This window comes from Cyanistes caeruleus, chromosome 12 (assembly GCF_971803275.1).
Source record: "Cyanistes caeruleus chromosome 12, bCyaCae1.hap1.1, whole genome shotgun sequence".
Lineage (NCBI taxonomy): Eukaryota > Metazoa > Chordata > Aves > Passeriformes > Paridae > Cyanistes > Cyanistes caeruleus.
Genome location: NC_141712.1, coordinates 12812243 through 12836586, shown reverse-complemented (window position 1 = coordinate 12836586; position 24344 = coordinate 12812243). Strand labels below are relative to the sequence as shown.

The 24344-nt window shown below is 37.8% G+C and overlaps 1 protein-coding gene across 3 annotated transcripts in view; it reads right to left on the bottom strand.

The window, feature by feature from the left end:
* Positions 1 to 24344, bottom strand: part of NFATC3 (nuclear factor of activated T cells 3) — a 64673-nt gene that overhangs the window by 22442 nt on the left and 17887 nt on the right. For all 3 annotated transcript variants that reach the window (XM_086847254.1, XM_086847255.1, XM_086847256.1), the window contains 6 exons: positions 16648 to 16810; positions 4384 to 4583; positions 3544 to 3716; positions 2645 to 2785; positions 1387 to 1442; positions 631 to 757 (listed from right to left, as the gene is read on the bottom strand). In XM_086847254.1, coding sequence (XP_086703380.1) covers positions 631 to 757; positions 1387 to 1442; positions 2645 to 2785; positions 3544 to 3716; positions 4384 to 4583; positions 16648 to 16810 — 860 coding nt within the window. The remainder of the gene's footprint in view (positions 1 to 630; positions 758 to 1386; positions 1443 to 2644; positions 2786 to 3543; positions 3717 to 4383; positions 4584 to 16647; positions 16811 to 24344) is intronic.

Below are 24344 nucleotides of genomic sequence, written 5' to 3'. Positions count from 1 at the left end.
CTTGGGAATTCTGACTGCTCCACACAGGCACATGGCTCTGAAATAAAGCAAGGGACAGGAAAGGAGCAGGCACTGCACGTCTGGTGTAAGCTCTTCCTGACACCAAGTGGGAGGGAACAGCCTGTTTTACTACACCTGCACTTAACATGTCCTGGTTTTACTTCTGGCTAAGTTAACAAGCTGATTTGTCTCAGTAAGCTGCAATGTGTCCAGAGTGGGGGAAAAAATAATTTGACCTTCCTTGTATCTAAACCTGTTTTTTTTTTCTTTTTTAACATTTGAGAGTGGAAAAAAATGCATAAATCTGTTCTTCTATGATCTGACTATCTGCTGTGTCATCACAGTGTTATTTAAAGAGCAGCCTCTGAGATTCTCATCATTCTCAAAGAAAAGTAGAATGCAAAAATTATTGTGTAGAAAGTATAATGGAGCAATAACTGGCTATAGTCACAGTACTGGAGCTTATTACTCTATATTTCAGCTTTTCAATTAGACAAGCTTTAGTAACTGTTTTACAAACAGTTCAAAGCTAATCCTATGTACCTGTCAAGGGAACAAGACTGCCTGGAGTATTTTTGTATGTCCACTTTAAAAAAATGAAATACCACTTTTGTATTTTTCATTTGATACCTGGTGTGTAAGTAAAACGTTGAGACTGGCTTTTTTTCCTCTTGCCATTGCAGAGATAAAACTGCACTTGAACTGCAGCTGTGATGGTTTTGTTATGGTATGGAGGAACTTCAAGTATGATGTTTGCCTATAGGAAAGTTGAAATAAAAAATTTTACACATTAAATACAAATGAAACAATTACAGAAAATCTGAAACACTTATGGTAAAACTGAAGCACCCTAATATTTTGAAACTGGCAAACTTCAAGTTTATGCACATTACATAATAAAACAGTACTATAAGCAAACTTTTATTTGGACAATTTTATCTTCTTTTAAACACAAGTGCTCTGAAGATAATGCTTTAGTAAATAGACATATCATCTAAAGGATGCTTTGTTTATCTGCCAAAAAAACCTTCTAACAGTTAAAGAATTGCATTTTGGATCATTCAGCTTTTAAAAAAAATTTAATGCACTGGAAGTAATTTGTCACATTAGCAAAATTATCTTAAGTTTCTACTTTTTAATTTTCGAGTTGTTTTTTCATTGCTTTCACAACAAGCATGCTATTTCCAGCTCCTTCAAAGCATCCTCTTAATGGCTACTTTATAGTGTTAAGACAATTTAGAAGTCTCCCATTGTGTGTCTGAATTAGCCAGTGATCTACTTACTTTAATAAATGAAGTTTAAATTTCAGAACAACAATGAAAATGTCTATTTTCACATTTAAAAAGAAACAAAACACTTTCTAAAGTAAGAAAAATTGTTTCTCACCCCTTGACACTTTTCCCTAATTATTTTCCCTTCTACCTCCCACTGAGGTCGTCCATCTGTTGAGAGAAATTTACAAATAATTCATGGAAAAAGCATTTTCTTAACACTTTAATAATTCATCTTAAAAATATTTAAATACTTCATATGAAACTGGATTTATTCTCAGTCATAAGAGGCTGTTAAATTGACAGACACACACTGCAAACAAAGTACAGAGATGCTGCAGGAGTTTCAGCACTCCAGCCACCGCTGTTGCCTGCTGTGCAGGACTCTGCACCCCAGCGCTCATCCCACGCAGGCAGACCGAGCTGCAGGGGAGGCTCTGAGCGCTCCGTGCGCAGGATTCTCCCCTCGTGTTTCTGCAGGGTGGTTAAACTGCTGCTGCTGCTTGTGCTTATTCAAACAAACTGCTGATGACCTGGAGGCTGAGTCAGCAGCGAGAGATAGATAACCCAGGCCACCGCTCCCTGCCCAGCCCAGGGTCACGGTGCCCTGAAGGCGCAGACCCCGCGGCTCCAGCGCCGAGAGCAGCCTCCCTGTGCCCGGACCTGGCAGAAACACACCCCGGACCCAGCACTCCTCTGCCACTGGGCGTTCTCACAGGTAACCAGGGAACCACAGCAGCACCTCTGCTTCTTCCAAAGGTGTTCAGCTTGTGTGGCAAAACACATGATTACATAACATACTGTATTTGCTAATAAAAGCAACACCACTCTTATTTACATACGTAAGGAAATAATAAGATGTAGAAGAATTAGACTCGGTTTGCAAATTTTTATTTTTAATAATTTCTTTTGCTACTGTTTTCCTGAAAGTTCATATCAGACACTTAAGCCACCAAAATGATAATTTAAGCTGTTCAGATTTTATTGGTTTTCAACTAGCATTTGTTTCATTCGTTAAGGAGTCAGTTCCTATGCACTGATTAAATCAGATGTAACACGGCATCGATGCCAAATAATACAGTTAAATTAGATCCCATTTTCACTTTTTCACTTTTTTCTAATAAGAAGGAGCAAATATATCTGTCAACAGCATCTTTCAAATACATACAAGTTAGTTACCCTCTGACTGTCTTCCTGAATCAGAAGTACTACTTCATTAATAATTGCCAAACAGCATATAGATCAGTGCCCCAGTGAACTTTCCAATTACTACTCAGGACTTTTTGTTTTCTTTTTTAAAACGTGCTTATTTGTTAAAATCAAGCTCAGGTACTGAGCTTGGTCCGAAGAAAACCCAGCAAGACAGTATTTACCTTGTCCTTTTTCAAAAAATATAATTTTGGATTCTGGAAGAAAATTGGATCCTGTCACCACCATTTCATGGCCTCCATTTACTGAGCAGCTGTTGATGCTGTACTTCTCAATCTGAGGAAGTTCTTGTGCAGATCGCTGAGCTTTAGAAATATTAAGGGAATAATTATAATTCACAATTTTAATCATAATGACATTCATTTTATGATTCTAACTTGAAGAATCTGGGATGAAACTAAAATGACCATCTGTTTACATACACAAATCATATTTGTGTATGATTTATCTTTGTTTTTAAAATTATTTTGAATAATTACATAATTACAGAAAAGAAACACCAAGAAGACATCTATGCCAACAGTCTCTACTGTTACAGCTAATTCAATTTTTAGTTTAGGAGTACTGGATTAAAAATTACTTTAGTAGTTTCTAGACAAAATGGATTTTAGGGGAAATTCAGATTAAGGTCATGCCTTGATTCCTTAGTGCCAATATTTAACAAATCAACTCTCTAGAAGTTCAGCTGTTCACTAGATAATACTGTATAGGGAAAGTCAAGGCACAGAATTGTCAATGAAATGGCATCAGTTTTAGAATTAATATTTTCACTGAGATATATCAGCTGCCTCTGCTCATACACAAGTACTATTGAAGTTGCTGTGTGACTGCACTGAGGTAAAGCCCAAACCCTTGTTTTTCCTCTAAACCTCCAAGCTGCCACTTGGGAAGTACCATCTTTACTTAAGAATACATTAATTTTGGTACTTGAGCTCTTTACACACAGTGCTTTTCACACAATTGCTATATATAATTCTAGCAATAAATATTGTCAGAATGACACTACTACCGACACATGCAGAAACCATGCGTATAAAAGAAGTGTATAAAAGAGCAATCTTACAGCATTCAACAGGTATGGAAGCAGTTTGCAGAGATAAGACTTTTCCACTGGGCTGTGGGATGTGAACACGGAACACAAGGCGCACTCTGGTATTCTTTCTTCCAATATCCGTCTCTCCTTTCCGGAGCTCTATGTCTGAATTGCGCAGCTTCAAAATACCAGCACAATCGATACTGGAGATAGAAGAGAATGGACAGGTGGATCACAAGAGAAATGGAAGGAAATCAATCAAACTACTGCCAAAGTTCACTCTGGAAGCCTTTCTTTTGTTGAAGAATGAAGCTCTTCTATTTTTCCCCACATTATGGTATTTTAAGGGTTATTTTACATGTCTGTGATTAAAAGAACGCTTAGTGTGGAAACAGCAGCAAGTACTGGTGAAACATTTTGTCTTGTAAATGTCCAGCTGCTGCTTTTCTGAACCTTAAAAGATTATTTGTTACTGCACATTGTTTAACCTCCAAAGTGAGTTATTTAACATAGTAAACGTCATTTACAAGGAGCAAGAGACCAGTATTTAGTTCTAGCTCAGGAAGGACTAGAGAATGACAAAGTGTACCCATCAAATCCCAGCTCCTATTCCACACAGTGGTCAATTATTCATATGAGACACACAACCTCGATCACGTAACACATTTGTACGAGAGCTTCCCTGCCTCTCCGCTCCTTTACTTCTGACTGTTCTCACACTGGCTCGTTTTAAGAGATGCGTCTCTTCATCATGACCCAGATTTGTGGAAAATACACTAATTTTACAGGATTTTTCTTTCACCTTTACACAATCAAAGAAAATAGAAACTACACGTAGCAACCAAATGGCCAACACATGCTGTGATGTACCTGGCTGACATATTATTTTCGGGAAGAAGTGGAATTTCCAACACTTTGGTGCTGGCGATGATGATCTCCTGGCTGGCGGTGGCCACGGTCTTGCCGGTGATGCGGTGCACCTGGTAGAAGGCGTGGGGCCGCAGGTAGCGATCGTCGGCTGTGCCAATGAACATCTGCAGGTTCACCGGCTTCTCGCTGTAGCCCAGCAGCTGCGGGATGGGCACATGGAATAATAGCAACAGGTTAGGAGGTCCCACTGCATCACACTACAAACACACAGCGAGTCCAAAGAGTTAGGAGTCAGAGTATTCCATCACAGATTTCTTCAAACTCTTCAGCAAGCAGAAAACTGAGTACAGGTATCTGTCACCAAACACAAGGACTGGCAACAATTACTGGAACAAATGAATATCAAAATATTATTATTTTTGAATCTCTCCAAGAGAATTTTTCTATCTACAGGAATTTTACATCAAAGCTATGCTATGCTAGAGGTCTGCTTCTGATACTGTTTTAAATTAACCATTACCAATTTTACTAAGATGCACCCTAGAAATACTAAAATATTTTAGCTTTTCTACTATGAAGTGGAATAGCAACTTTTATTAAACTTAAAAAGTTTTGTGAATGCAAATGTAGCAAGTTAGGACAAGAAAATTCAATTCATATCTAGAAAGTCAAGTGTGGTTTATTTTTGGCAAAGAAAATACTTTAAACCCCCAAATTTTGCAAATGTTAATTTACACATCTTTCCATATCTCAAATATAACTCTAACCACCAATGCACTCAGTTGCCATAAAACCACCTGCCATAAAAGAACCTGCAGCAATTCTGGCACAACACTCAAACAGCAGAAAAAATTAAACTGAATCTAGAAGAAAAAGACCATTGTATGATAGTACATGGGTAATTTGTTAAGGAAACAAATGTAAACAACAGTAACACCAGTTTCCTTTAACCCCTGCTATTATAAATCTGATGCCTACAGAGTATTTCTTACAAATCCATTTTCCTTCACCTTCCTGCAATTGGCAGATTGATGCAGGCTGCAAGTTATATAATTGCTAAACTGCACTGGAGCAAATTTACGTTTCATTGACTTTGACATCAACTTATGTTCAAATGGGAGGGAGGGCCAGACAGTCATTCTTTAAACGTGGTTTTGTCATGTCAATATTTTTGTCTCTAGGGAGAGTTATTTGGTCACACAACAGTATTATCCAAGCTCTTTACAGAACTAACACTTAAAAACCAAACAAAATGTGTCAATTTAACCTACTTAGAAGAGAAATTTTAGCCAGTAATCAGCGGCACAAAAGCCCAAAGCATACCCACACCCAGCAGTCAGAAGCTCCACTGCTGGTGCACCACTCCTGGCAGGGAGTTTTGTGGACCAAATGAACGCCTCGTTTCTATATTCAAGTTACAGCTTGGTCTCTACATTCAAGTGGCAGCACCTACCAGACCTGTGACTTTTATCAGAGCTTTTGCAGTTAAGAATAAAAATTTAGGTTCCAACAGAAGTCTTCAAAGTCTTTGTTGTGTCAGATATGTTCTCCCTGGAGTTCTCAGAACAGAAAGAGCTAAATCCAGCTAAAAACCACCCAAACCAAACCAAAATATCTCTTCAGCGACTGAGTAGAGACAGTCAAGATTGTCAGAGTTGCTTCCCATGTAAATAAATGTGATAAACAAGCATTTAGAAAGGTTACAGTAAAGAACCTCCTGTGACAGTGTACTGACTTCTCTCCCTTCACTGTCATAAGTCAACTATAAAATACAGGAACATCAGGACCACAAGGAACTTTCCTCTTGATATTGCAATCACAGTGGAGCATAGGGACTGTTACATCGATTAAATATATACACATGCATAAGTTCCTTTTTATGTTTGATGCAGGACTCTGGTATCTTTCCAAAAGTTTCTTTTTCATCAAATACCAAATGAATATTTGAAATTTTTTTTTATTAGTCTGAATTGTTTTAAGAGTTTAAAGAAAATTAGGACACATATTAATTTAGCATTACAGCAGCCATCTTGTCACAAGTTCTCAACACTGTGACTCCACCATCCATTTTCCTCAGAGTTAAAATTAAATCTTAACACAATGGAATCCAGCCTAAATGTGACGTTAGTTAAATGTGTTCACTCTAATACTGGGAATTATAAAAATTACAAGCCAGACCTATTCAAAAATTTGACTGACTTCCAAATGCGGTCACTGTGACAAAGCTAATTTCCAATTAAGGCTAATCTTCCCCATGCTGAACAATGGACATGTACACAGCAGTTCTAGACATACTGGTGACACCAGAGATAAGGAAGGGTGGGGGATACTTGAAAAACTAAGCTGGTCTGTCTACCGTGCATGAAGACCATCTTCTACAGAAGCCTACAGAGAGCAGGAGCTCAGTTTAGGGGAGTAAAACATCCCCCATTCCAGCAGTCAACCCGGTATTGCCCAGAAGACTCTATGGCCATATACACTGGCAAGGTAGCAGAGACTTAAAAATGGATATTTGGTATTGCAGACAATTTATTGCTTTTATTCAAGGTTAAGGAGAGAGAAAGAGAAATGCCCTCCCCCCACCCCATGTAAAGATATATATATAATCAATGTGTGCAATACCCATGGCAATAAAGAAAGCCAGGGAATGGGAAAGAAAGAATAACCCCCCTGTTCTCCAGCACAGACTATAATTCAGGGCCTGACTGCACCAATGGGACCTCATTAAAGGAAACATCCCAGCCTTAAGCAAGCAGTGGACAGGCTGCAGTGTCCCTGTGCTCCCAATAGCTCCAGCCACAGCCAAAAGCCAGTAAGCTCAACAGGCTGTGCATGCTAATGAGACAGCCTGATGTGCTAGTGAAACTCAGGCAGCTGGAGAGATTGTAGATAGAAAAAAATCCAAACTTTTATTATACTAATCTGTGCTTTAGAATGAACATTTCCCCCTTAAATCTTGTGTAATAAGCAAGCTGGCAACTCCAGGCTGACTTGCCATTATTGATGCAATACCTACCTGTGAATAATGAAGGAGATTTACTACCCTAATTCAAATCAGGAAAAATTACTTATTCAGGCATTTTAAATGCATTCCTTTTAAATACAGTTTTGTTCTCATTCAAAAAAATATTGATTGTTCTTAATTTCATTGACAGAAGAGTGACACCTTCTTACCACTTTGTCTGCTTTATACACAATTCTGTATGTTTAACAGCCCAAACATTTAAATCAGTAAAAAATTCAACCTGCTAATTGTTTTTCAATGAAAATAAGTGCTTAATTAACTTGGAGAAAAAATACTATATTTTGTTCAAACACATAATGAAGCCATGGTATCTGTACCTTCAGTTCGCCTTAGTAAAGAATATACACAAATAAGAACACAGTGTCTTTTTACAGACCATAGGTATTAAAATAAATAGCATTTTACAACCTGCTGGCAAGTGCTGCAGAATCAGCACCATGAGGAACCATTACAGTAAGGCACTACAGTATCAGCGTGCTCACAATTCAGTCATGGGTCACCTACAGAGGAACAGTAACCTGAACTACAGGTTGAGCCCTAGGAAGGCTTTCAGGTACACCTTCCAGCACTTATTCCATTAATGTGCAGTGTTAGAGCAGCTCACTACAAGCAAAAAATTGCTAATTTTACTTTAAAAAAAGATATAGCACTTTCCCAGGAGCAGCAAACACTGTGCTGCAGACAAGCAGTAAGTTACTGCACTGTGTCACTATTGACCTCTAGAAACCCTCTGTAACAGAATCCTGATACACCACCCACTGCTCTGCCGAGGAAACTCAGCCAAGTTGTTTTTGTGTTTCTATATCGTTTCCATAGCAGAGGTCAGTGCCTGCGTAAGTTAAACTAAAGCTGGAAGGCTAAAGACTGAAGGTCACTACAGGATAAGCCACAAGGGCTTCACGCCAAAGCAGTTCCAGCCGTATTACTACACTGCACACAGGAAACCCCTGCATGGCACTGGGACCTCAGAGCTTCTACCAAGCAACTACAAAGGCAGACACTTCATGAGAGAGTTTTGGATCATCAAGAAGTTGTATTTGATGCAACAAAAACACTCCTATGTTATTAATGAACACACGGAAAATCCTTTAAAAATGTGTCATGCTAGAGACTATATGGATTAATTTGATCACTGAAGACAGCACTATTTAAATCTGGAATTTTGTGGCAATGGCAAGTCTTCCTTTCATTGCTGAGGAAGACAAAGAGGTCACTTTAAAAGGCATCAACCTGGAAAAAATAAATTAGCATTTTTCCAGATTTCATGCAGATTGTATTTGGGCAATAGCTGCCTCACAAAGCAAGTCTATGTTCTAATCTAAAGAAAACCTTGCAACTTGAAAAGCTTGTGAGAAGTGTCTTTTTAGTCTCTAACACATAACATTTTTACCTCCTCATCCCACCTTTTTTTTAAATGAAGAAGGTTCTGTCCATGCTTTCCACTTATTGTTGCAGGCCAAGTCTTACCAATCTCTATTCAAGTTAAAAGTAATTTCTTAAGACGCACAACGCAGCTTGGGAAAAACATCCAACAGGAAATACATACTTCACAGTAACCAGGTACTTACAGACAACACTAGTATACTTGGAAATAGTCTGGGCTTTTGAACCAAAGCATCCAAAACCCCAAATACCTAACAGTGTCACTGAATCCAGAAATAATGTTGGCACTCCACAGACCTGTATTTCAGTCTTAGAATTTAAGCAAAAACATGGAATTGGGTGTGTGTGGGGGGGGTGGTGGTGGTGGCAGGGGGAAGAATTTCATCAGTTAGGTTTTATGCTCAGCTATTAAGCAATACTATACCAACAACATTCAGATGGTATCGAAACATATTTGGTTGTATTTTTAAAGCATTTTTCCTGCAAAACTTCCCAGCATTTATTAGGAAATTTCCATGCTTAATCAATCTTTCTTTGGGGCTTAATACTCATGTTCTGTCTTTTATGTGTCTTTTTTTTGCTTGCTAATTGAAGATGAAGATTTCAGTGCTCCTTTGCCTTTGTGCAAATAATTCACTGCTTATGGCATTACTGGATTGTGAAGTAGGCTGATTAGAAAGAAATCTTTTACATACAAATAGTTCTACCTAAAAATAGGGCATAGTTTTGAAATACAAAGCAAGTTTGGCATAATCAAGTCCCTAAAGTTAAATCATCTTCACTAAATGCACCAGTATCTATGCAAAAATCCTCAGCTCATATGTGAAGAACAGGGAAGGAAACTCATCTGTGTAAAGAGTCACAAGCACTTACTAAGAAATCACTTCAGATGGAGATCTCCAAAGCTTTTCAACACCTTGACATGAAAAGCAGTTGTAAATAGTTGTTTCCCCCTTGACAGACTCACAGCAACTGAAAGCATTTCAGTGACTGCTGTATTCCTTACAACATGCCCCAGAGTGGCAAGGTAAGGAGGGCAAAAGAGAAGAATGAATGCCCTGTTGAAGAGGGTGAAAAGAAAGCTATTCTCTTGAATCAGGTACTTTTTCCTTTTACTTTGGAAGACTGAACAAAATATGGTACAGTTCACTATGAAACCTGAACAATCCTAAAGGAAAAGAACCTTCACTGCTTAAGTTTCAGTCTACTTCAAAAGTAAAATACAATTTCTTTTAAAAACCAAACCATCTAAATGTTTCATCCTCTGAGAAAAGGGAGACATGACCCACGAGCCTGGAATCTTTCAGACAGTGGTATCAGAGAGGCACCAGTGCATAGCTTTGATCAACTGAATTTTTTTCTACAGTCATTTCTCCACAAGAATTTCCCTTTTGAGTGGTGTGCAGTGACTTTCAAAAAGAACTATGAGGATTGCTGGGTTTAAAAGCTGAAGGGCTATCTGCCAAGCTGAACAGCACATCTATCAACCATGACTTGGAATGACAAGTAAGGGATGACAAGGATCCAAGGGTATGAAGAGGAACATAATTTAAAACAAAAGACACCATGACTAACACCAGTGATACAATTTATTGTGAATTTATCAACAGCTGCATTTTGAAAAACTTGAAGCAAACAACGGGCATGAAATGAAGAAAGCAGAGTTCAGGGAAGCTACTGCAAATCCAACTGACCACAGTCATCCATTCCTTGCAGCCCTGCAGAGGTGCAGGGAGTGCTGACCTATTATCTCCAGTGCACTGCTTAGAAGAGACTGCAGAAACTGAAAGAAGGAAACTCCATTCAGATTTATCATGCAATATCCCAACCACTGGCTCAGAAAGTCTTAACAGTACAGCGGAATTCTTTTATAATTTCAATCTGATTCTGCAGAGGTTATCATGTTACAAAAAGTTAGATGTCTGGTTTTAAAGTTCAATACGTTGAACCAAAACATCTATTTCAATTCCTTCCCAAAATGCAGTACTATTTTCTATCACTTGATTATTTGGTGCACCTTTCCATCAACAGAGAAGGAAAAGCATACACATCAGAAAAGTATCTTCCTTTGTCTTTTGTTAAATAAGCCTGTTGAGTAATCTGACTTGAAGGCTTTAAAATAGTACAGACCTTTGCAATTGTGAAAAAAACAGAGAAAGAAAAGGAACAAACTTTAACAAACTATTAGGTAGGGGCACGAGTCCAATTAAAAACATTTTAAAGGTCATCCCAAAACCAAACAGATCCTACAAAGGACTAAAACGAAAGAATAATAGCAAGCATCAGTTCATTATTTGTCATGGTACCATGTGTTTACACATGTACAGAACATTCTTCAAGGTTTAAAAACTTGGATTTCTATTTCTGAAATCTCACACTTTTACCCACTCACTGCTTGCAGACAGGATTGAAAGTATTTTAAATACTGACGTCAGGCATTTTCAAGGTGTTTTAGACCTGTTCCATTTTACACTATGCAAAAAAAGATATAATTTAATAGCTATAACAGTAGGCTAACACATAGTGCAGAATTGCCAGTCCCATGTAACCAGCCATCAAACTATCCGTCTGCACTTGGCTCTGCCACACTCTTGGAAAAAACAGGTGCTATTCCTGAAATACCAACTCCAAATGCTAATTATGCTATGGAGAGTTTTTGGACAAGCATTGCTGGGATAGGATGAGGTTATTCCCACATAACCTGTAGAAACAAAAAAATTTAGTAAACCTATGATACAAAAAGCAGATGACTGTTTTTATTGGTTTTCCCACCAATTACTTCATTTTCGAGTGAGTAGATGCATCACTGTTGCTATCTGTTTTTGGGATTCTGAAGCAGAAGATACCTAAATCATCGAACTTTTATTGAAAGAGACATAGTTTTAGAATCTCATCCAAAGGTTGATGTTTTTGCCAGTACAGCCCATTAGGCAGTTCACACAGGCTGAGATCTACCTTCTGCCTTTTAGATTTATTGGCAAGTTGCTGTCACCAATCAACAGTAGGCAACTAGAGCTGGGATACAGCCTGCCTTCTGGTGATGGACAAACCAGGAAAAAATTCAAGACAGAAATGAAAATTAGAGTGAAAGGCAGGAAGAATGGGAAGGGTTGCAAAACACAGAAAAAGTGTGCTGTTTATTTGACATAGAGAAGAGGGAGAATTCCAATATTATACCTGATATTCAAGTAGTTACATGCATTGGCCACAGAGAACAGCTGGGAAGAGGTGACAGCCACAGAATTACAGATCAGGAAACATACACTCATTTAGACAATCTTTTATTAATTTATTTTTCTCAGATCATCTGACATTGCCTGGATAGATCCTCTCTTGTTGGTTGCAGTTTCTGCCATCAGGACTCAGGCAGAGTTTGACAGGCTTTTTGAAAACACATTCCTGTCTCAGACCTTTCAAAGCAGTTTGAAGTAAGTTTACTTCTGCTCAATTAGTTTACTTTTCTTCTTCCACTGCAGTGCTTGTCATGACTTCAAGCTCTGCAATCACTTTAAACAGAGCTGACACTGAGTCCCTCTTTTACAGGTCTCCATGAAACCTCACAGAGAAGACGACTCTGCTTGTCAGTGACTAGCAGTGTGTAGCCACCTAAATAAACTGGCTTTTATTTAATATTGCTTTCATTTTTTATCTTACATCCTTTTTTCAGCTGCAGAACTGCTGGGTTGTCCATATGAATTAGACGATGCTTCCCCTCTTCTCTTACTGTGAATCTGCTATAGGAATAATTTTGCTTATGGCAGAGGAACAGAATGATTCTATCCTTAAACCCTTTGCAGTACAGGAAAAAGACACTTCTGGTCCAGGCAAATTCTTAACAGCTACCACCACTCCAAACCTACCTTGCATACACAGCGTGTAAATGGATTCTATGCAGTGTCTGTTGCAGATACATCATCAGCTGTAGAACCAATTACCCCACCACAGTTCATACCCACACCTGCCTCCCACAGTGGCCAATAGCCCCAGGACAGACACTCCTTGCACACAGAACGGAGCTAAGGGGTAGCTGTGAGCCCACAGTCCCTGAGTGCATCACTCTGTATGGTTACAAGATGACCAGCATGGACATCGCCTTCTTCCCTAGCAACAGGAAAAAAGAGAAGAGGAAATACTACTTGTGCACACCACAGCCATTATAATTTACTACCAAAAGAAGTCATTAAATTTAAAATTTTGAGCTCAGAAAATTACATGAGTAGCAGGAACACAATACATAAAACAAGTTTGCTTATTTTAAAAAGAAAAGTTCATTTTAGAGCAGAAAACTAAGGTACAAAAGTAAAAAAACCCAAACTATCCCAGAGAGATTCTTATCAAGTACCCACCTGCTCTACAAGGCTTTTCTGGTTTTGATCATAAGCATTATTCAAGTGAGGTCTCATGAAGAACCCTATCAGTTCAGACAGAAGTGAAAGCTCATTCTAGCAAATTGTAAGTGCAAACATTATTTTATGTACAATTGGACCCATGAGAAGGGTGGAAATTCAAGTAGTGATGACTGTTCACTTAAGAGCTGGATAAAATGTAACAGCTACTCATTTAAAAGGCTACATAGATGGGTGAATTGCAGACTCTAAGCTATGAATAAGAATGATAAAAATTGGGAGTGCTCAGGGGCTGTCTCCTGGCAATGCACTACAAAATTTCCACATCATTTGGATGACAAAAGCTCAACATGCCAACTTTCTTCTTGCAAACCATTCTGCTATATTATTTATTCCTTCTCTGTGAAAACCATCAGCATTATCATGCAGATTCTCTACCAAGGTAAAAGAAACTGTTCCAGATGACAAGGATTAGCTGGAACATAGTCCCAAGAAAGCAGAGCTTAAAATGAAAGGTATCTGCTACTTACAACCTTTTGCATTAAAAAAAGCTAAAAACAAGGGAACATCATTATAGAATTAGCTTTCTTAAAGTTAAGAGATATACAAAGCAAAGCATGATGCTCCACTTATTTAATTTCCTCCCATTTGGAAATAAGCTGATTAAATGTACTCACAACAGATGATGCCAAATTTGTCAGAAGCTTAGTGTCCTAGCAACAGGTGTGGTACAGTATTAGTAATAGATTAATGACATGCACTAATACATTAAAGGCTTGAAGCCATGTACTATCTTAAAAATCTTTATTTTAAATAATACATCAAGTGCACATGTAGAACTACAGAGGCTGCACAGTTTGGCAATTAAATATTCCAGCTTTCTATAAAATAATGTTCAAAAGCAAAACAAGTTGTGTAAGAAACAAAAGCACAGAGGCTTTCAGGCACCCAAAGATGTGGCAGTTGGACTTGACAACTACTGTAGGTCTGTTCCAATGAATTTACCCACCTCCTTTCTCATCTCTGACACTGGTAAACACACAAGTTATTTTACACAGGAAAATGCTGAGTACTTTACTGCAATGATCACTCACATGAAGTGACTGCTCTAAAGCTAAGAGCACCAAAAAGAAAAGTCAGAAAGAAGAAGTAATGCATATTGTAACATGGATTTCTGGAATAAGCTTCCAGAAGTACTGAAAAATATTTCTGTTTGTATGAAAGTAAAGTAATATTCACCTACTTACAAATATTTAGTATTACCTTTTCCAAACTTGGCCTTTTACTTGACTCTTTTTCCCGGCAGTAAGTAAAAAGTAAATACAAATCAATGCTTTGTTTCATAACAACTTCCAATCTCCTATCAAATACAACAATTAATTTCCAATCCAGCTGGAAGAGACCAAATTGCAAAGTTGAATATTGATTTACATTTGCATTCATTTTAATTTAGAGAGGCATAGTACAATGCATGTGTTGAAGCATGGGACTTGCCAGACACATAAATGCCATCCTCATTTTTAAGACAGCATTCTTGTACAGCAAGGTATTTCACAATTTCAATGCGAATAAACAGCTTTTAAAATCATTGGTATAAGCCACCCACTACAGATCTGTTTCTTCTAACTGCCTTACTGCAGTTAGAAGCATCCAGTACTGCAGCTTAGAAGCATCTAGTTCTGTAAGCAAAAGAAAGCCTACATATTTGCTAAATCCTACAAATATCAGCGTAAATTCCCTTAATGCTAATATTACTGCAAAACATAAGCAACCAGAGGAAAAAAAATAAACAATATTGAATGAAGTTCACAGCAGCTCAGGAAAGATTTGTTTTGTGAGCTAAAATCTCTCAGGTTTCTGTCCTCATTAATGATGTGTTACATTCCACTGCAAGCACCTTGGCATGTGGAAGTTGTGTCTACTTGTCCTCCACTGACTAAAGCAACACAATACTCCACATGAAGGAACGTGTCTTTTCCAATCCCAGCCTAGTCGAGGCATCCTCAGTTTTCTCTAGTTTGCAGCATACACTTCCCTAAGAAGCACCTGACCCTTGCCTCTACTGTGCTAAGAAACCCTGTAGGTCTGACAAAAGGAGAGAGTTGCAGCTGGTTAGGACACAGTACTGTGAGAAGAACAACACTGAGCAACTTTGCAGGGAGCATGAAAACTAGATTAAGAGTTCAGCATAAGAATTGAAATGGAAAAACAAGGAAAGACATTCAAGAAAGAAGATGGGATGCAGATAACCAAACCTTTTCAGAGGGAGAGAAAGGAATGATACAAAGTCTTTAAGAGGAAAAAAAGTATAATGAAAAGTTGAAAGTAATCTATCAGAGAAGAAACAGTTTAATAAGCAGCCCAAAGAATATGATTAGGAGTCAGGTTGATGGAAGAAATTCATCAGATGAAGAGCCTGGAAAGCAGAGGTTACTTAGACAAATTAAGAACAGCAGATCGTCCAAGACACTTAAATTCTGCCAGTATATCTTCATCTATATAGATGAAATGTAACGATGTAAATAGAGTGAGACAATTCACTTGCCAAAGCGGAGGAATAAACTATAAGAAGGAAAAGTGATAACATGTTTATACTACAGTAAAAGCAGGAGAAAGAATGGGGACTGATTATGCCAATCCTATCAGCACTTTGCATCTGGTCTCCAATAGTAATGAAGAAGATAAATATATAAAATACATTTTTAATATATAGACTGTAGCAAAAGATTCAGGACTAAACACTGACTGTAATTTTATTGGAAAAGAACGTGAAATATACTGATTTGGAGGAAAAGACAAAGCCTGCTGTAACCTTCATGTAATTGGATTTTTATCCCCTCTTTGTTTTATAAAGATTTTGTAACTGTTGTCTGATTTGACTTATAAACAAGCCATTAAATTTTGTCTTAATCTGGCTTGGAACTAAGATAAAGACCATTGAGCAACACTGAGGTAAGTAAAGAGACATTGCTTTCACCTAAGGATGTGGCAAACATAAACCAAGGCATCTTAAGAAGCCCCACAGCTTCTCAGCACAATATGCCGTATGTTCAGTGAAGGAGGGTGGGTTCCCTTCCAAGCTGTGCGAGTCAGCTGACACCATGGAATTAAAGGAAACATCAGTGACTATCCCTAACCAATCCAGAAATATTCCCAGCACAGAGCAAGGTATTTGTGTACACACCTGAACACTCCAAGCCAGAGAGGAGCACATCACATCTCATGCACACAGTTACTCCAATAAGATCAAACCCACATATCTTTCTCTTCAAGGAGAGTATGATGCCAAAGTCAAGTCTAATTTACTAGGACCTTACATCTAATTCTGAGCTCAACAATAATTGGTTTTATTGGTCAGTGTTTTCAAAATAGTTATTATTACATTTAAGGAAGAATATCTTGCCCAAGAAAGGCTGTAAGCTTCACAAAAGGTAACAATTCACAGCATTGTAAATACCAATAACTGTAGTTAAAAAATTACCTTCTATTCAAGAAAGCCAGACTTCCTACCTTTACTACAGGGTGTCCTCCAGTAGATGCTTTTACTGCTCCTCTGCTTCCTTCTGTTTCATAGTGAGCTCTGTGATGAGTTTTAGGCTGGACTTCTATTTTCAGTTCACACTGCCCATAATGGCTTGGTAAAGGCCAGTCAAGAGGTGGCAATGAAGATGTGCTGCAATCAAGATAAGCACACTGTGGTTACATGAACTGTGCCACCTGGCCACAGCACGAAGCCTTCACTGTAAAAATACAGACAATGATGTCACTTCCCTAACAAATGATAACCAAATAAGAATAACTCTCAGCCTAAAACTGTTATGTGAAAATTCCAATTTTGCTGGTACATTCAAATCTTCAACTAGCATGGAATTTCTTCTTTCCAACACCTAAGCAAAAGAAAGGTACTCTATGACCCCCAGTCCCACACTACCACTGCTACTCTATAATGCCTTTATATTCGCATTCATTATATTTTTAAACTTAAGCATATCAGCAAGCAAATTAAAATGTGGTTTAGAGGAAAGGAGCAGTGTAAATTCAACCTGCCAATCATTAAGTTTTAACTCTGCATTATCTTCCAGCTTGCTGGTTTTGTTTTCCTTCAGCAAGCACTGCATACTGTTAACTATCGTTAAAATGAACACTATGTGATCACATGAAGTTTAAAAAAGCTACTTGCTCTATCTAAGCATAAAAACTTACAACAGGCAACAAAGACACCTAAAGTTGTGTTCAGCTTGTCCACAGACACACCCTTACACACAGTAGCAAAGTCACTCCAGGGAAGAAGAACAAAATACAGGAATAGAAATAACATGGAAGAACCTCAAACCAATGTTTGCATACCTACCCTTTTACCTGCACAGATTTATAGTTAAGATTCTAATAAGATGAACAGTCAGATTGAAGCCAGTAATTACCTGGTACAGTACATTAAATTATGAACATTTAAAAGTGAACATATATAGCATTGTTTATCAAACAAAACCATTTGCAACAAAAATAATCTACTTTTAAAATAGTTTTGTACTACCTTACTCTGACCAACAAGGAAAGTAAGTTAGGTTTTAAAGTGATGGACAAATATTGGTTTGTATCATCTGGGAAAGCTCAGTTTCATTTCTTTCCACTTTACAGGAAGTAAGGTAAAACCCCACCACTAATCAATGCAAATATCCACAAACATGAATAGTCACAGGCCCATGAAAGACAAATGATTCCTTTAGGGGAGTTTAGCTAAGACATATAAACACATATCCACTGTTGAGAAAGAAGATAAATGTTTGGACTGAAGAAAAAAAGAGAAATCTCTGTCCTTTGGAAGCATCTGGAGGGACTTGGGCTCAGCCTGCAGCACCACAGAAGTTTCTGTCATTAAGAATGGGAAAGTTGGAGAAGAAAGGGCACTGCTTGCTGGAGAGTGGAGAGCAACCTCCAAGCTCTTGGTCTTCTGTTTCATGGACACCTGTACTGTGCACTTCAAGAGAGAGCTGGCACTAAAACATAAATATTCTCTCCTGCAGCACCTTTTTGGGAACAATGAGAGAAAGAATGTGAGTATTTCCCTTTCTTCTTACTGAAAGGCAGAAAGGTGAGAAATAAATCACCTCCAAAAGCACTCAATGCACAGCAAAGAGGCTTCTTATCCCCCATAAGGAGGTCTGATGAGTGCTCTTCCCACAGCAATAGCATTTACTGGGTAGGAGAGGATGGTGATGCCAACAATAAAAGAAGAAACTGTCAGGAATGCAGTATAAGCCCAATCCTTCCAGGTACTCACCACAGGCCAAGATGCACTGCCTAAATGCTACTACTGGCTATCAACTACACCTTGCCATTCACTATTATAGCTACTGAGGGAGAAGGATTCAAGTCTTCAGTCTGAAAAGGAAAGAAAACATCAGGATTAGAAGATACTGAAAAGGGCTTAAAAATTCTTGCATGTGAGAATTTTTTTAACAGTGTTTCTGAAAATCTTTTTTCCCCTGTATACCCAAATTTCTGTGTCAAAATAGTTGGAATATACTGAACAGATATGGTACCTGAGAGAACTCTGTTAATGCACTACAAGCTGTACGCCAATTACTGGGAGGTAGTACTGAAAGTCGGATGATAAATTCAGTCAAGAAAAAAGTTGCTCATGACCACTCTTCATACAGTGTCTCAGAGAGATTTACTCCTCCTCCAATTAACTAACAATAATGTGGAATGAGTTGTATGAGACTCACATTATCTTTTGAAAAAATATTTGGCATACAAGAACAAACATGGAGAAAATAACCAAGTCTCGAGATTTTGTCATTCTTCAAAAACAAATAGAAAATAACAGCATGAGAGCAAGGAAGTACACTGTGCACGTGCAGATGCCTAAAACGTTAAAAAATCGCAAAGCTTCTGAAACACAGATTCCCCAGTAAATGACACAGCTTTTGAGGCTGTACTGCATCAAACAGATGTTTTCTAGATGTAGCTGGTCTGACAGTTACAGCTGCTTCCCTTTTGATGTTGGATATCCAAACTGTTGTTTCTCTCGGAATATTTTTCTTGCTGTCTCTATTACCCTGAACTTCTCAGCAGCAGTGGATTCTTTAACTGCTCTTTAAGGACTCTGTCACGCACCTTTCTGCCTTGTAGGGGTATCAGTTTTATGTATTTTTGCTTCAACATCATCCTTACACATTTTTCAGACAAATACTATAGGGGTACACACTGAACAAAATCAGTGCTCTAATTTTGGTTCATTTTGAAATATAAATTCTTTAATCCTATTAATTTAACAGTGTTCTAGTTGCCTGTACACCTTCAAGCAGAACTAAAGGGTGGGAAGCAGAGTGGGAACTTCCTAGTCAGGACTGTCACCTTCTTAAAGTCACATGAAGCCACAAGACTGCATACTAAATAAATTTTAAAAAAAACAACCAGAATACAGTCTAGAAATGCTTGGTTTTGGCTTTTTTTTATTCTATGTACAATTCAATATCAAATGAGAAAAATCATGTCAGCCTTTGGGAAGCAAGAAGTAACAAATCTGCATACATTTTAAATACTTTTTGATATGAAGCAATGCTGAATATGGGAAAGCAGTTCTGAAGCCGCTAGCTTTACTGCATTTAAGGATCCATTCTCAAGAAAATATTATTCAGTCTACACTGGTAGGTGAGGATCAGCAGTAAAACTTTTATTTAACTCATCAGTTATCAGTTGTAAACTATGTACTAAACTTCACTGAACTTTTGCATGATCTCTTATAGTGCAGAACTTAAATTCAAAATTTAGTGGTGCATTACTCTTAAAATACCTGGAACATGTTTAAGAAGCAGCAGCTCAGCTGCTTCAGAAATAAACAAGTACTTTTTCTGTCTCTCTCCAGCTTATGCAGCATGACAACTTTGTGTTGTTGATAAAGACATCTAACTTTGCATTCAGAACCCAGATCAGCCACTGACCATGAGGGGTTTTTCAAGTTATTTTAGAACAAAAGATTAAGAAAAATAAGAACTTTTATGTTTAAAAACCCTTTACTTTTCAGTCTTGATGGGGAAGGAACACATATATTTCCACATGTTTCATTAGTATGTTCTACCCAGTTCAGTGCCAAATTACTGTTAGAATAGCTTGGGACTTAGCCTAGAACTTCCTCTCTCTTTTTTTTTTTAGTAAAAATCTTATTAACAATGCAGTAACCTACTAGTAAAGCACCAAAGCACATCAGGATATGGAAGTAAGGAGTGACAATCATTCTAAAGTTTTCATTAAATCAAACGTTTGCACATTATTGAAACAGTACCAATCTGTAAACCTACAAATGTTCTTCTCGAAATACCAAGGGGGTTCTATAATCTGATTAATGCAAGCCTCCAAAAGCTCATATTCATATTGCACCAAAACTAAAGACTTTAGAGAACAGCAGCTATTAAAGGGAACTCAGAGGTAAAGAAAGAACACCTCGGCACCATTCTCAGCAGAAGCAGCAGCATTTAAAGCTATCACTTCACTGATTTTATCAATATTAATTTAACAGATTCTTCTCTGTAACCATTATCTCCAAAACAGAACTGATTGATGAAGAAACAACTGATGTTCAGTTCAGTATAAGAACAGCCAAAGATGTCCATAAGGACTTCAGCATTCAGACCTATAAAAGCCAGGGCACAGCTCATGGGCAGAAACAAGACTGCTTGTTCAACTGTAGCCCCAGAGCAGCATGTGTGGGACAGAAGGAAGAACAAAGCCTATGGGACTCATTAACACAATCCAGCTAAAAACAATTACCTTCCACTTGTAGCACTGTTTTTGAACACAGGTGCAACTGACATAAAAATTCATTTCAGCCAGTCTGTATGAAAATGTTCCTACCTCTTTGTAACCACTAATTCTAGTAGAAACCTCTCAAAGATACCCTGTAGTATCTCCAGAGAGTTGTGAAAGTTCTTGTTTCCTTCATTGACTGAGATTCCCAGATATTATAGAGATACTTTTATTAATTTTTAGTTGCAGCAAAAATAATTTTCCACTTACAGCTCCTCCCAGCATCCCAAAAGAGAAAAAGCTCACTGACTATAAAACGGCTATCCCACATTTTTTTCCTCATCCCAAGTTTTTGCAGAGATGAACCCATGGTGTATTCTGTGACAAGTCAATATTGCAACACAGAAATTCCCTGAGGATCTCAAACCATAACTATGACCCAATACTATGGTTTTCAAGAATTCCTGTAGTGCCAAGATGCTGCTGTGGCTGCTCTTCACTGCCTAGAACAAAGCCATATTCTCCCTGACGGACAAATTCTGAAGTTAAGAAGTTTGGGGCCATTCCAGCTGCCACAGTGGCTTATCAACAGACTTTATTAATACCATTTACATTCAAAATACCACCATTCTGCTCCTAGCAGAGCCACAGCTCAAAACGCTGTCAGAGTATTGGTACAGTGAACTGCCACGTGGAAATCTCAGTCCCATCATCCCAGAGCAAAGTGGAGAGATGAATAACAGGTACAGCACAAAGGTCCTGTATTAAACACTACCTGAATTTCCCTGGATTCATTAGTGGTGTGCAAACATTACAGCGATAGCCTCGCTTATTAAAAACCTAAGAGGTTCAAAGTTCCTTTGCTTGTCTCACTTAAATGGGTCCTTATCTTCAAAGTCAGTAATTAGCAAACATTTTCATTTTAAAGTTTTGCTAGTAGAATAGCTGGTGTTATTTCTATTTATCAGAATAAGGTGATAAATACTTGACAGACTAACTTTGACTATAGAAATCTTTCAATGTGAGTGAAGTTCTTAAAATTAACACAGAAGGTCCAATATAGTTATGGAAAAAATAGGACATAATTCTGTTCCTCTCTATTCTTTAGATTTCCAAGAGAAAGATTCAGACAAGAGAAACAACTTTCTCAAGTATTCCACTATCTACCACTTTATTTAAACTATTTTTTTTTCCTGAATGGATAATTACATTGTCAGCCATCTTGGTTTTCAGCAGAAAAATACTCTCAAGTTGCCCTTACATATCCAGCATTAAAATGATTTCCGAGCAGTAAATACATTTGTCTAGGTCTGTTTCTTCATCACCACTGGAACAAAGAAGCTATTTGATGTCCTGACACAGCAGTCTGGAGACAAACACCAATTTATGCAGTAGTTTTTTAATCAATGTGTAAATCTCTATGAGTTCCATGAGGGAAGGAAAGGAAACTGGGTTTCATTTCAAGATTTTTGACCATTAATGAATATCCTGGTTATCCTCCAGACACAGCAGCACCAATTGTTGCTATCAAGTACTGTGGGGCTAAAGAAAGAAAGAAAAAATTAATGACTCATTAAGTGTACTACTCTGCAAAGTGCCTGTTTGCTTGAGATACAAATTAGATTCTCAAGATCCACTTTACCAAACCTGAAGTCTACTGTTCCACTAGCCATTCATGTTAAAATTTTAAGTTTAAAGCAAAAGATAATCAAGCCTAAAAGCAAAAATAACAGAACTCCCATGATTTTCAATTGCATCATCTGTGATCACTTTTCTAAAAAAATACTCCCATGTTACCTACACCAGTGCTGGCCATGGCTGTGATGGTCCTTAATTCTATAATACCATAACCAAGGTTAGCATCAGCAATGCTGCTGATCTCATGCATTGTACTTGTCGAGTGAAGTCCTCACCCAATGCATTATATTAAATCATCTGCTCAGTAGAGATTTCTAGGTCATCTCTAGAGTCTTTTTATTCCCCTTGTTCAAGTAAAAAAAAGTGTTGTCAAACAGACTTTCTGACTTTTATTTTTATTTTTTTTTACTTTCTGGAACTCTTACAACTCAAACTCAAGTGTACAAGAAAGTCATAAAATCAGCACATTTGTGGAATGTTGGGGTAAAATGCAAGTGGGAAGGTTGGATCTACTATCACTGCATGAAGATCCCAAAAATAAAGTTTTTTTAAGTGAAGGGGAAGGAAAACATGAGACATAGATAAAACTATGTCTTATCCATCACCCTGTGGGGAGGTGGGGGGTGAAGCAGGTATCTTAAACAGGAACAAGAGTAACCATGTAATCAATAAAATTAGAAAGTTCATTGCTGAATATTCTGTAAAATGACCAACTGCATCTGCCATCACACCTGGTGAGTGACATCAACAGACCCTCCACTATTCCCTGTACAGAAGCTGCTGCCCAGTTCTTCCACCAGTAGGAAGGAATTGCTGCAGTGGCCCTGCCCAAGCCCTCACCTACACTTCCCCTTGACAAGGAAGCAAAAATAGGACTTGGGGCAAGTAATACACAGACATTTTTCATATGCCACTGACTGGTAGATTATGGGTTTCTGTGACCAAATAACAAGCTGTCATCTAACAAAACAGTTTGGATGGCATGTGAAATATGAGTAACATGCTCAAAAGCATCTTATACATTTTTAGATTTTGTTTAGCATTGCACACTTAGTGAAAACAGAAGCATGAAGGAAAACATGGTTAGGGCTTGACAGATAAAGCAGATAACAGATTTACAAAACTTTAGCAAGCATTCAGAGCAGAAGGTGCTACCTACACATTTCACACCATGGAACATGTGAGGCAAATAACCCTCCCTTCTGCCAGGGGTCAGTTATTGCAGCTGGATGTGCACCTCATCTGCTTGGAATCAATACTCCTGTTTACTTCATGCACTACTTTGTACTTGACAATACAATCAAGACATTAAGAAGTGTACTATTTTTACTGTATCTTGTAACTTATACTACAAATAATACAATTGTATTATAATATGGAATAAATACATAAAAAGCAATTATATAATTCTTTATGACAACTAATATGCTCACTTTCAGTCACCATCATCAACTATTTAAAAACAATGGATCTTCTTGCATTTCAATTTTATTCATAAAACGTAAAGGTCAACTTAGCTACCCTGGTTTATAAGAATCAAAATTACAAGGTATTATATGACAAAATGGAATGTTTTACCTATTGAAGATGCACACTGCCATAGCCCCTGTGGAATAGGCTACAACTGCTAAGTAATTCAACATTTCACTGAGGATACAGCTGCCAGTGCAGCCATTTCCACTAATTCAACAGTCAGCTGACATTTTTGGCAGTAAATGTATACAGCTTAATAGATTTATGTAGTTTCCTTGGGTACAGGTGTAGTCTTCATTGTCTTCTGCCATTTTCCCATCTTATATTTACAGAAATTCTTTGGTGCC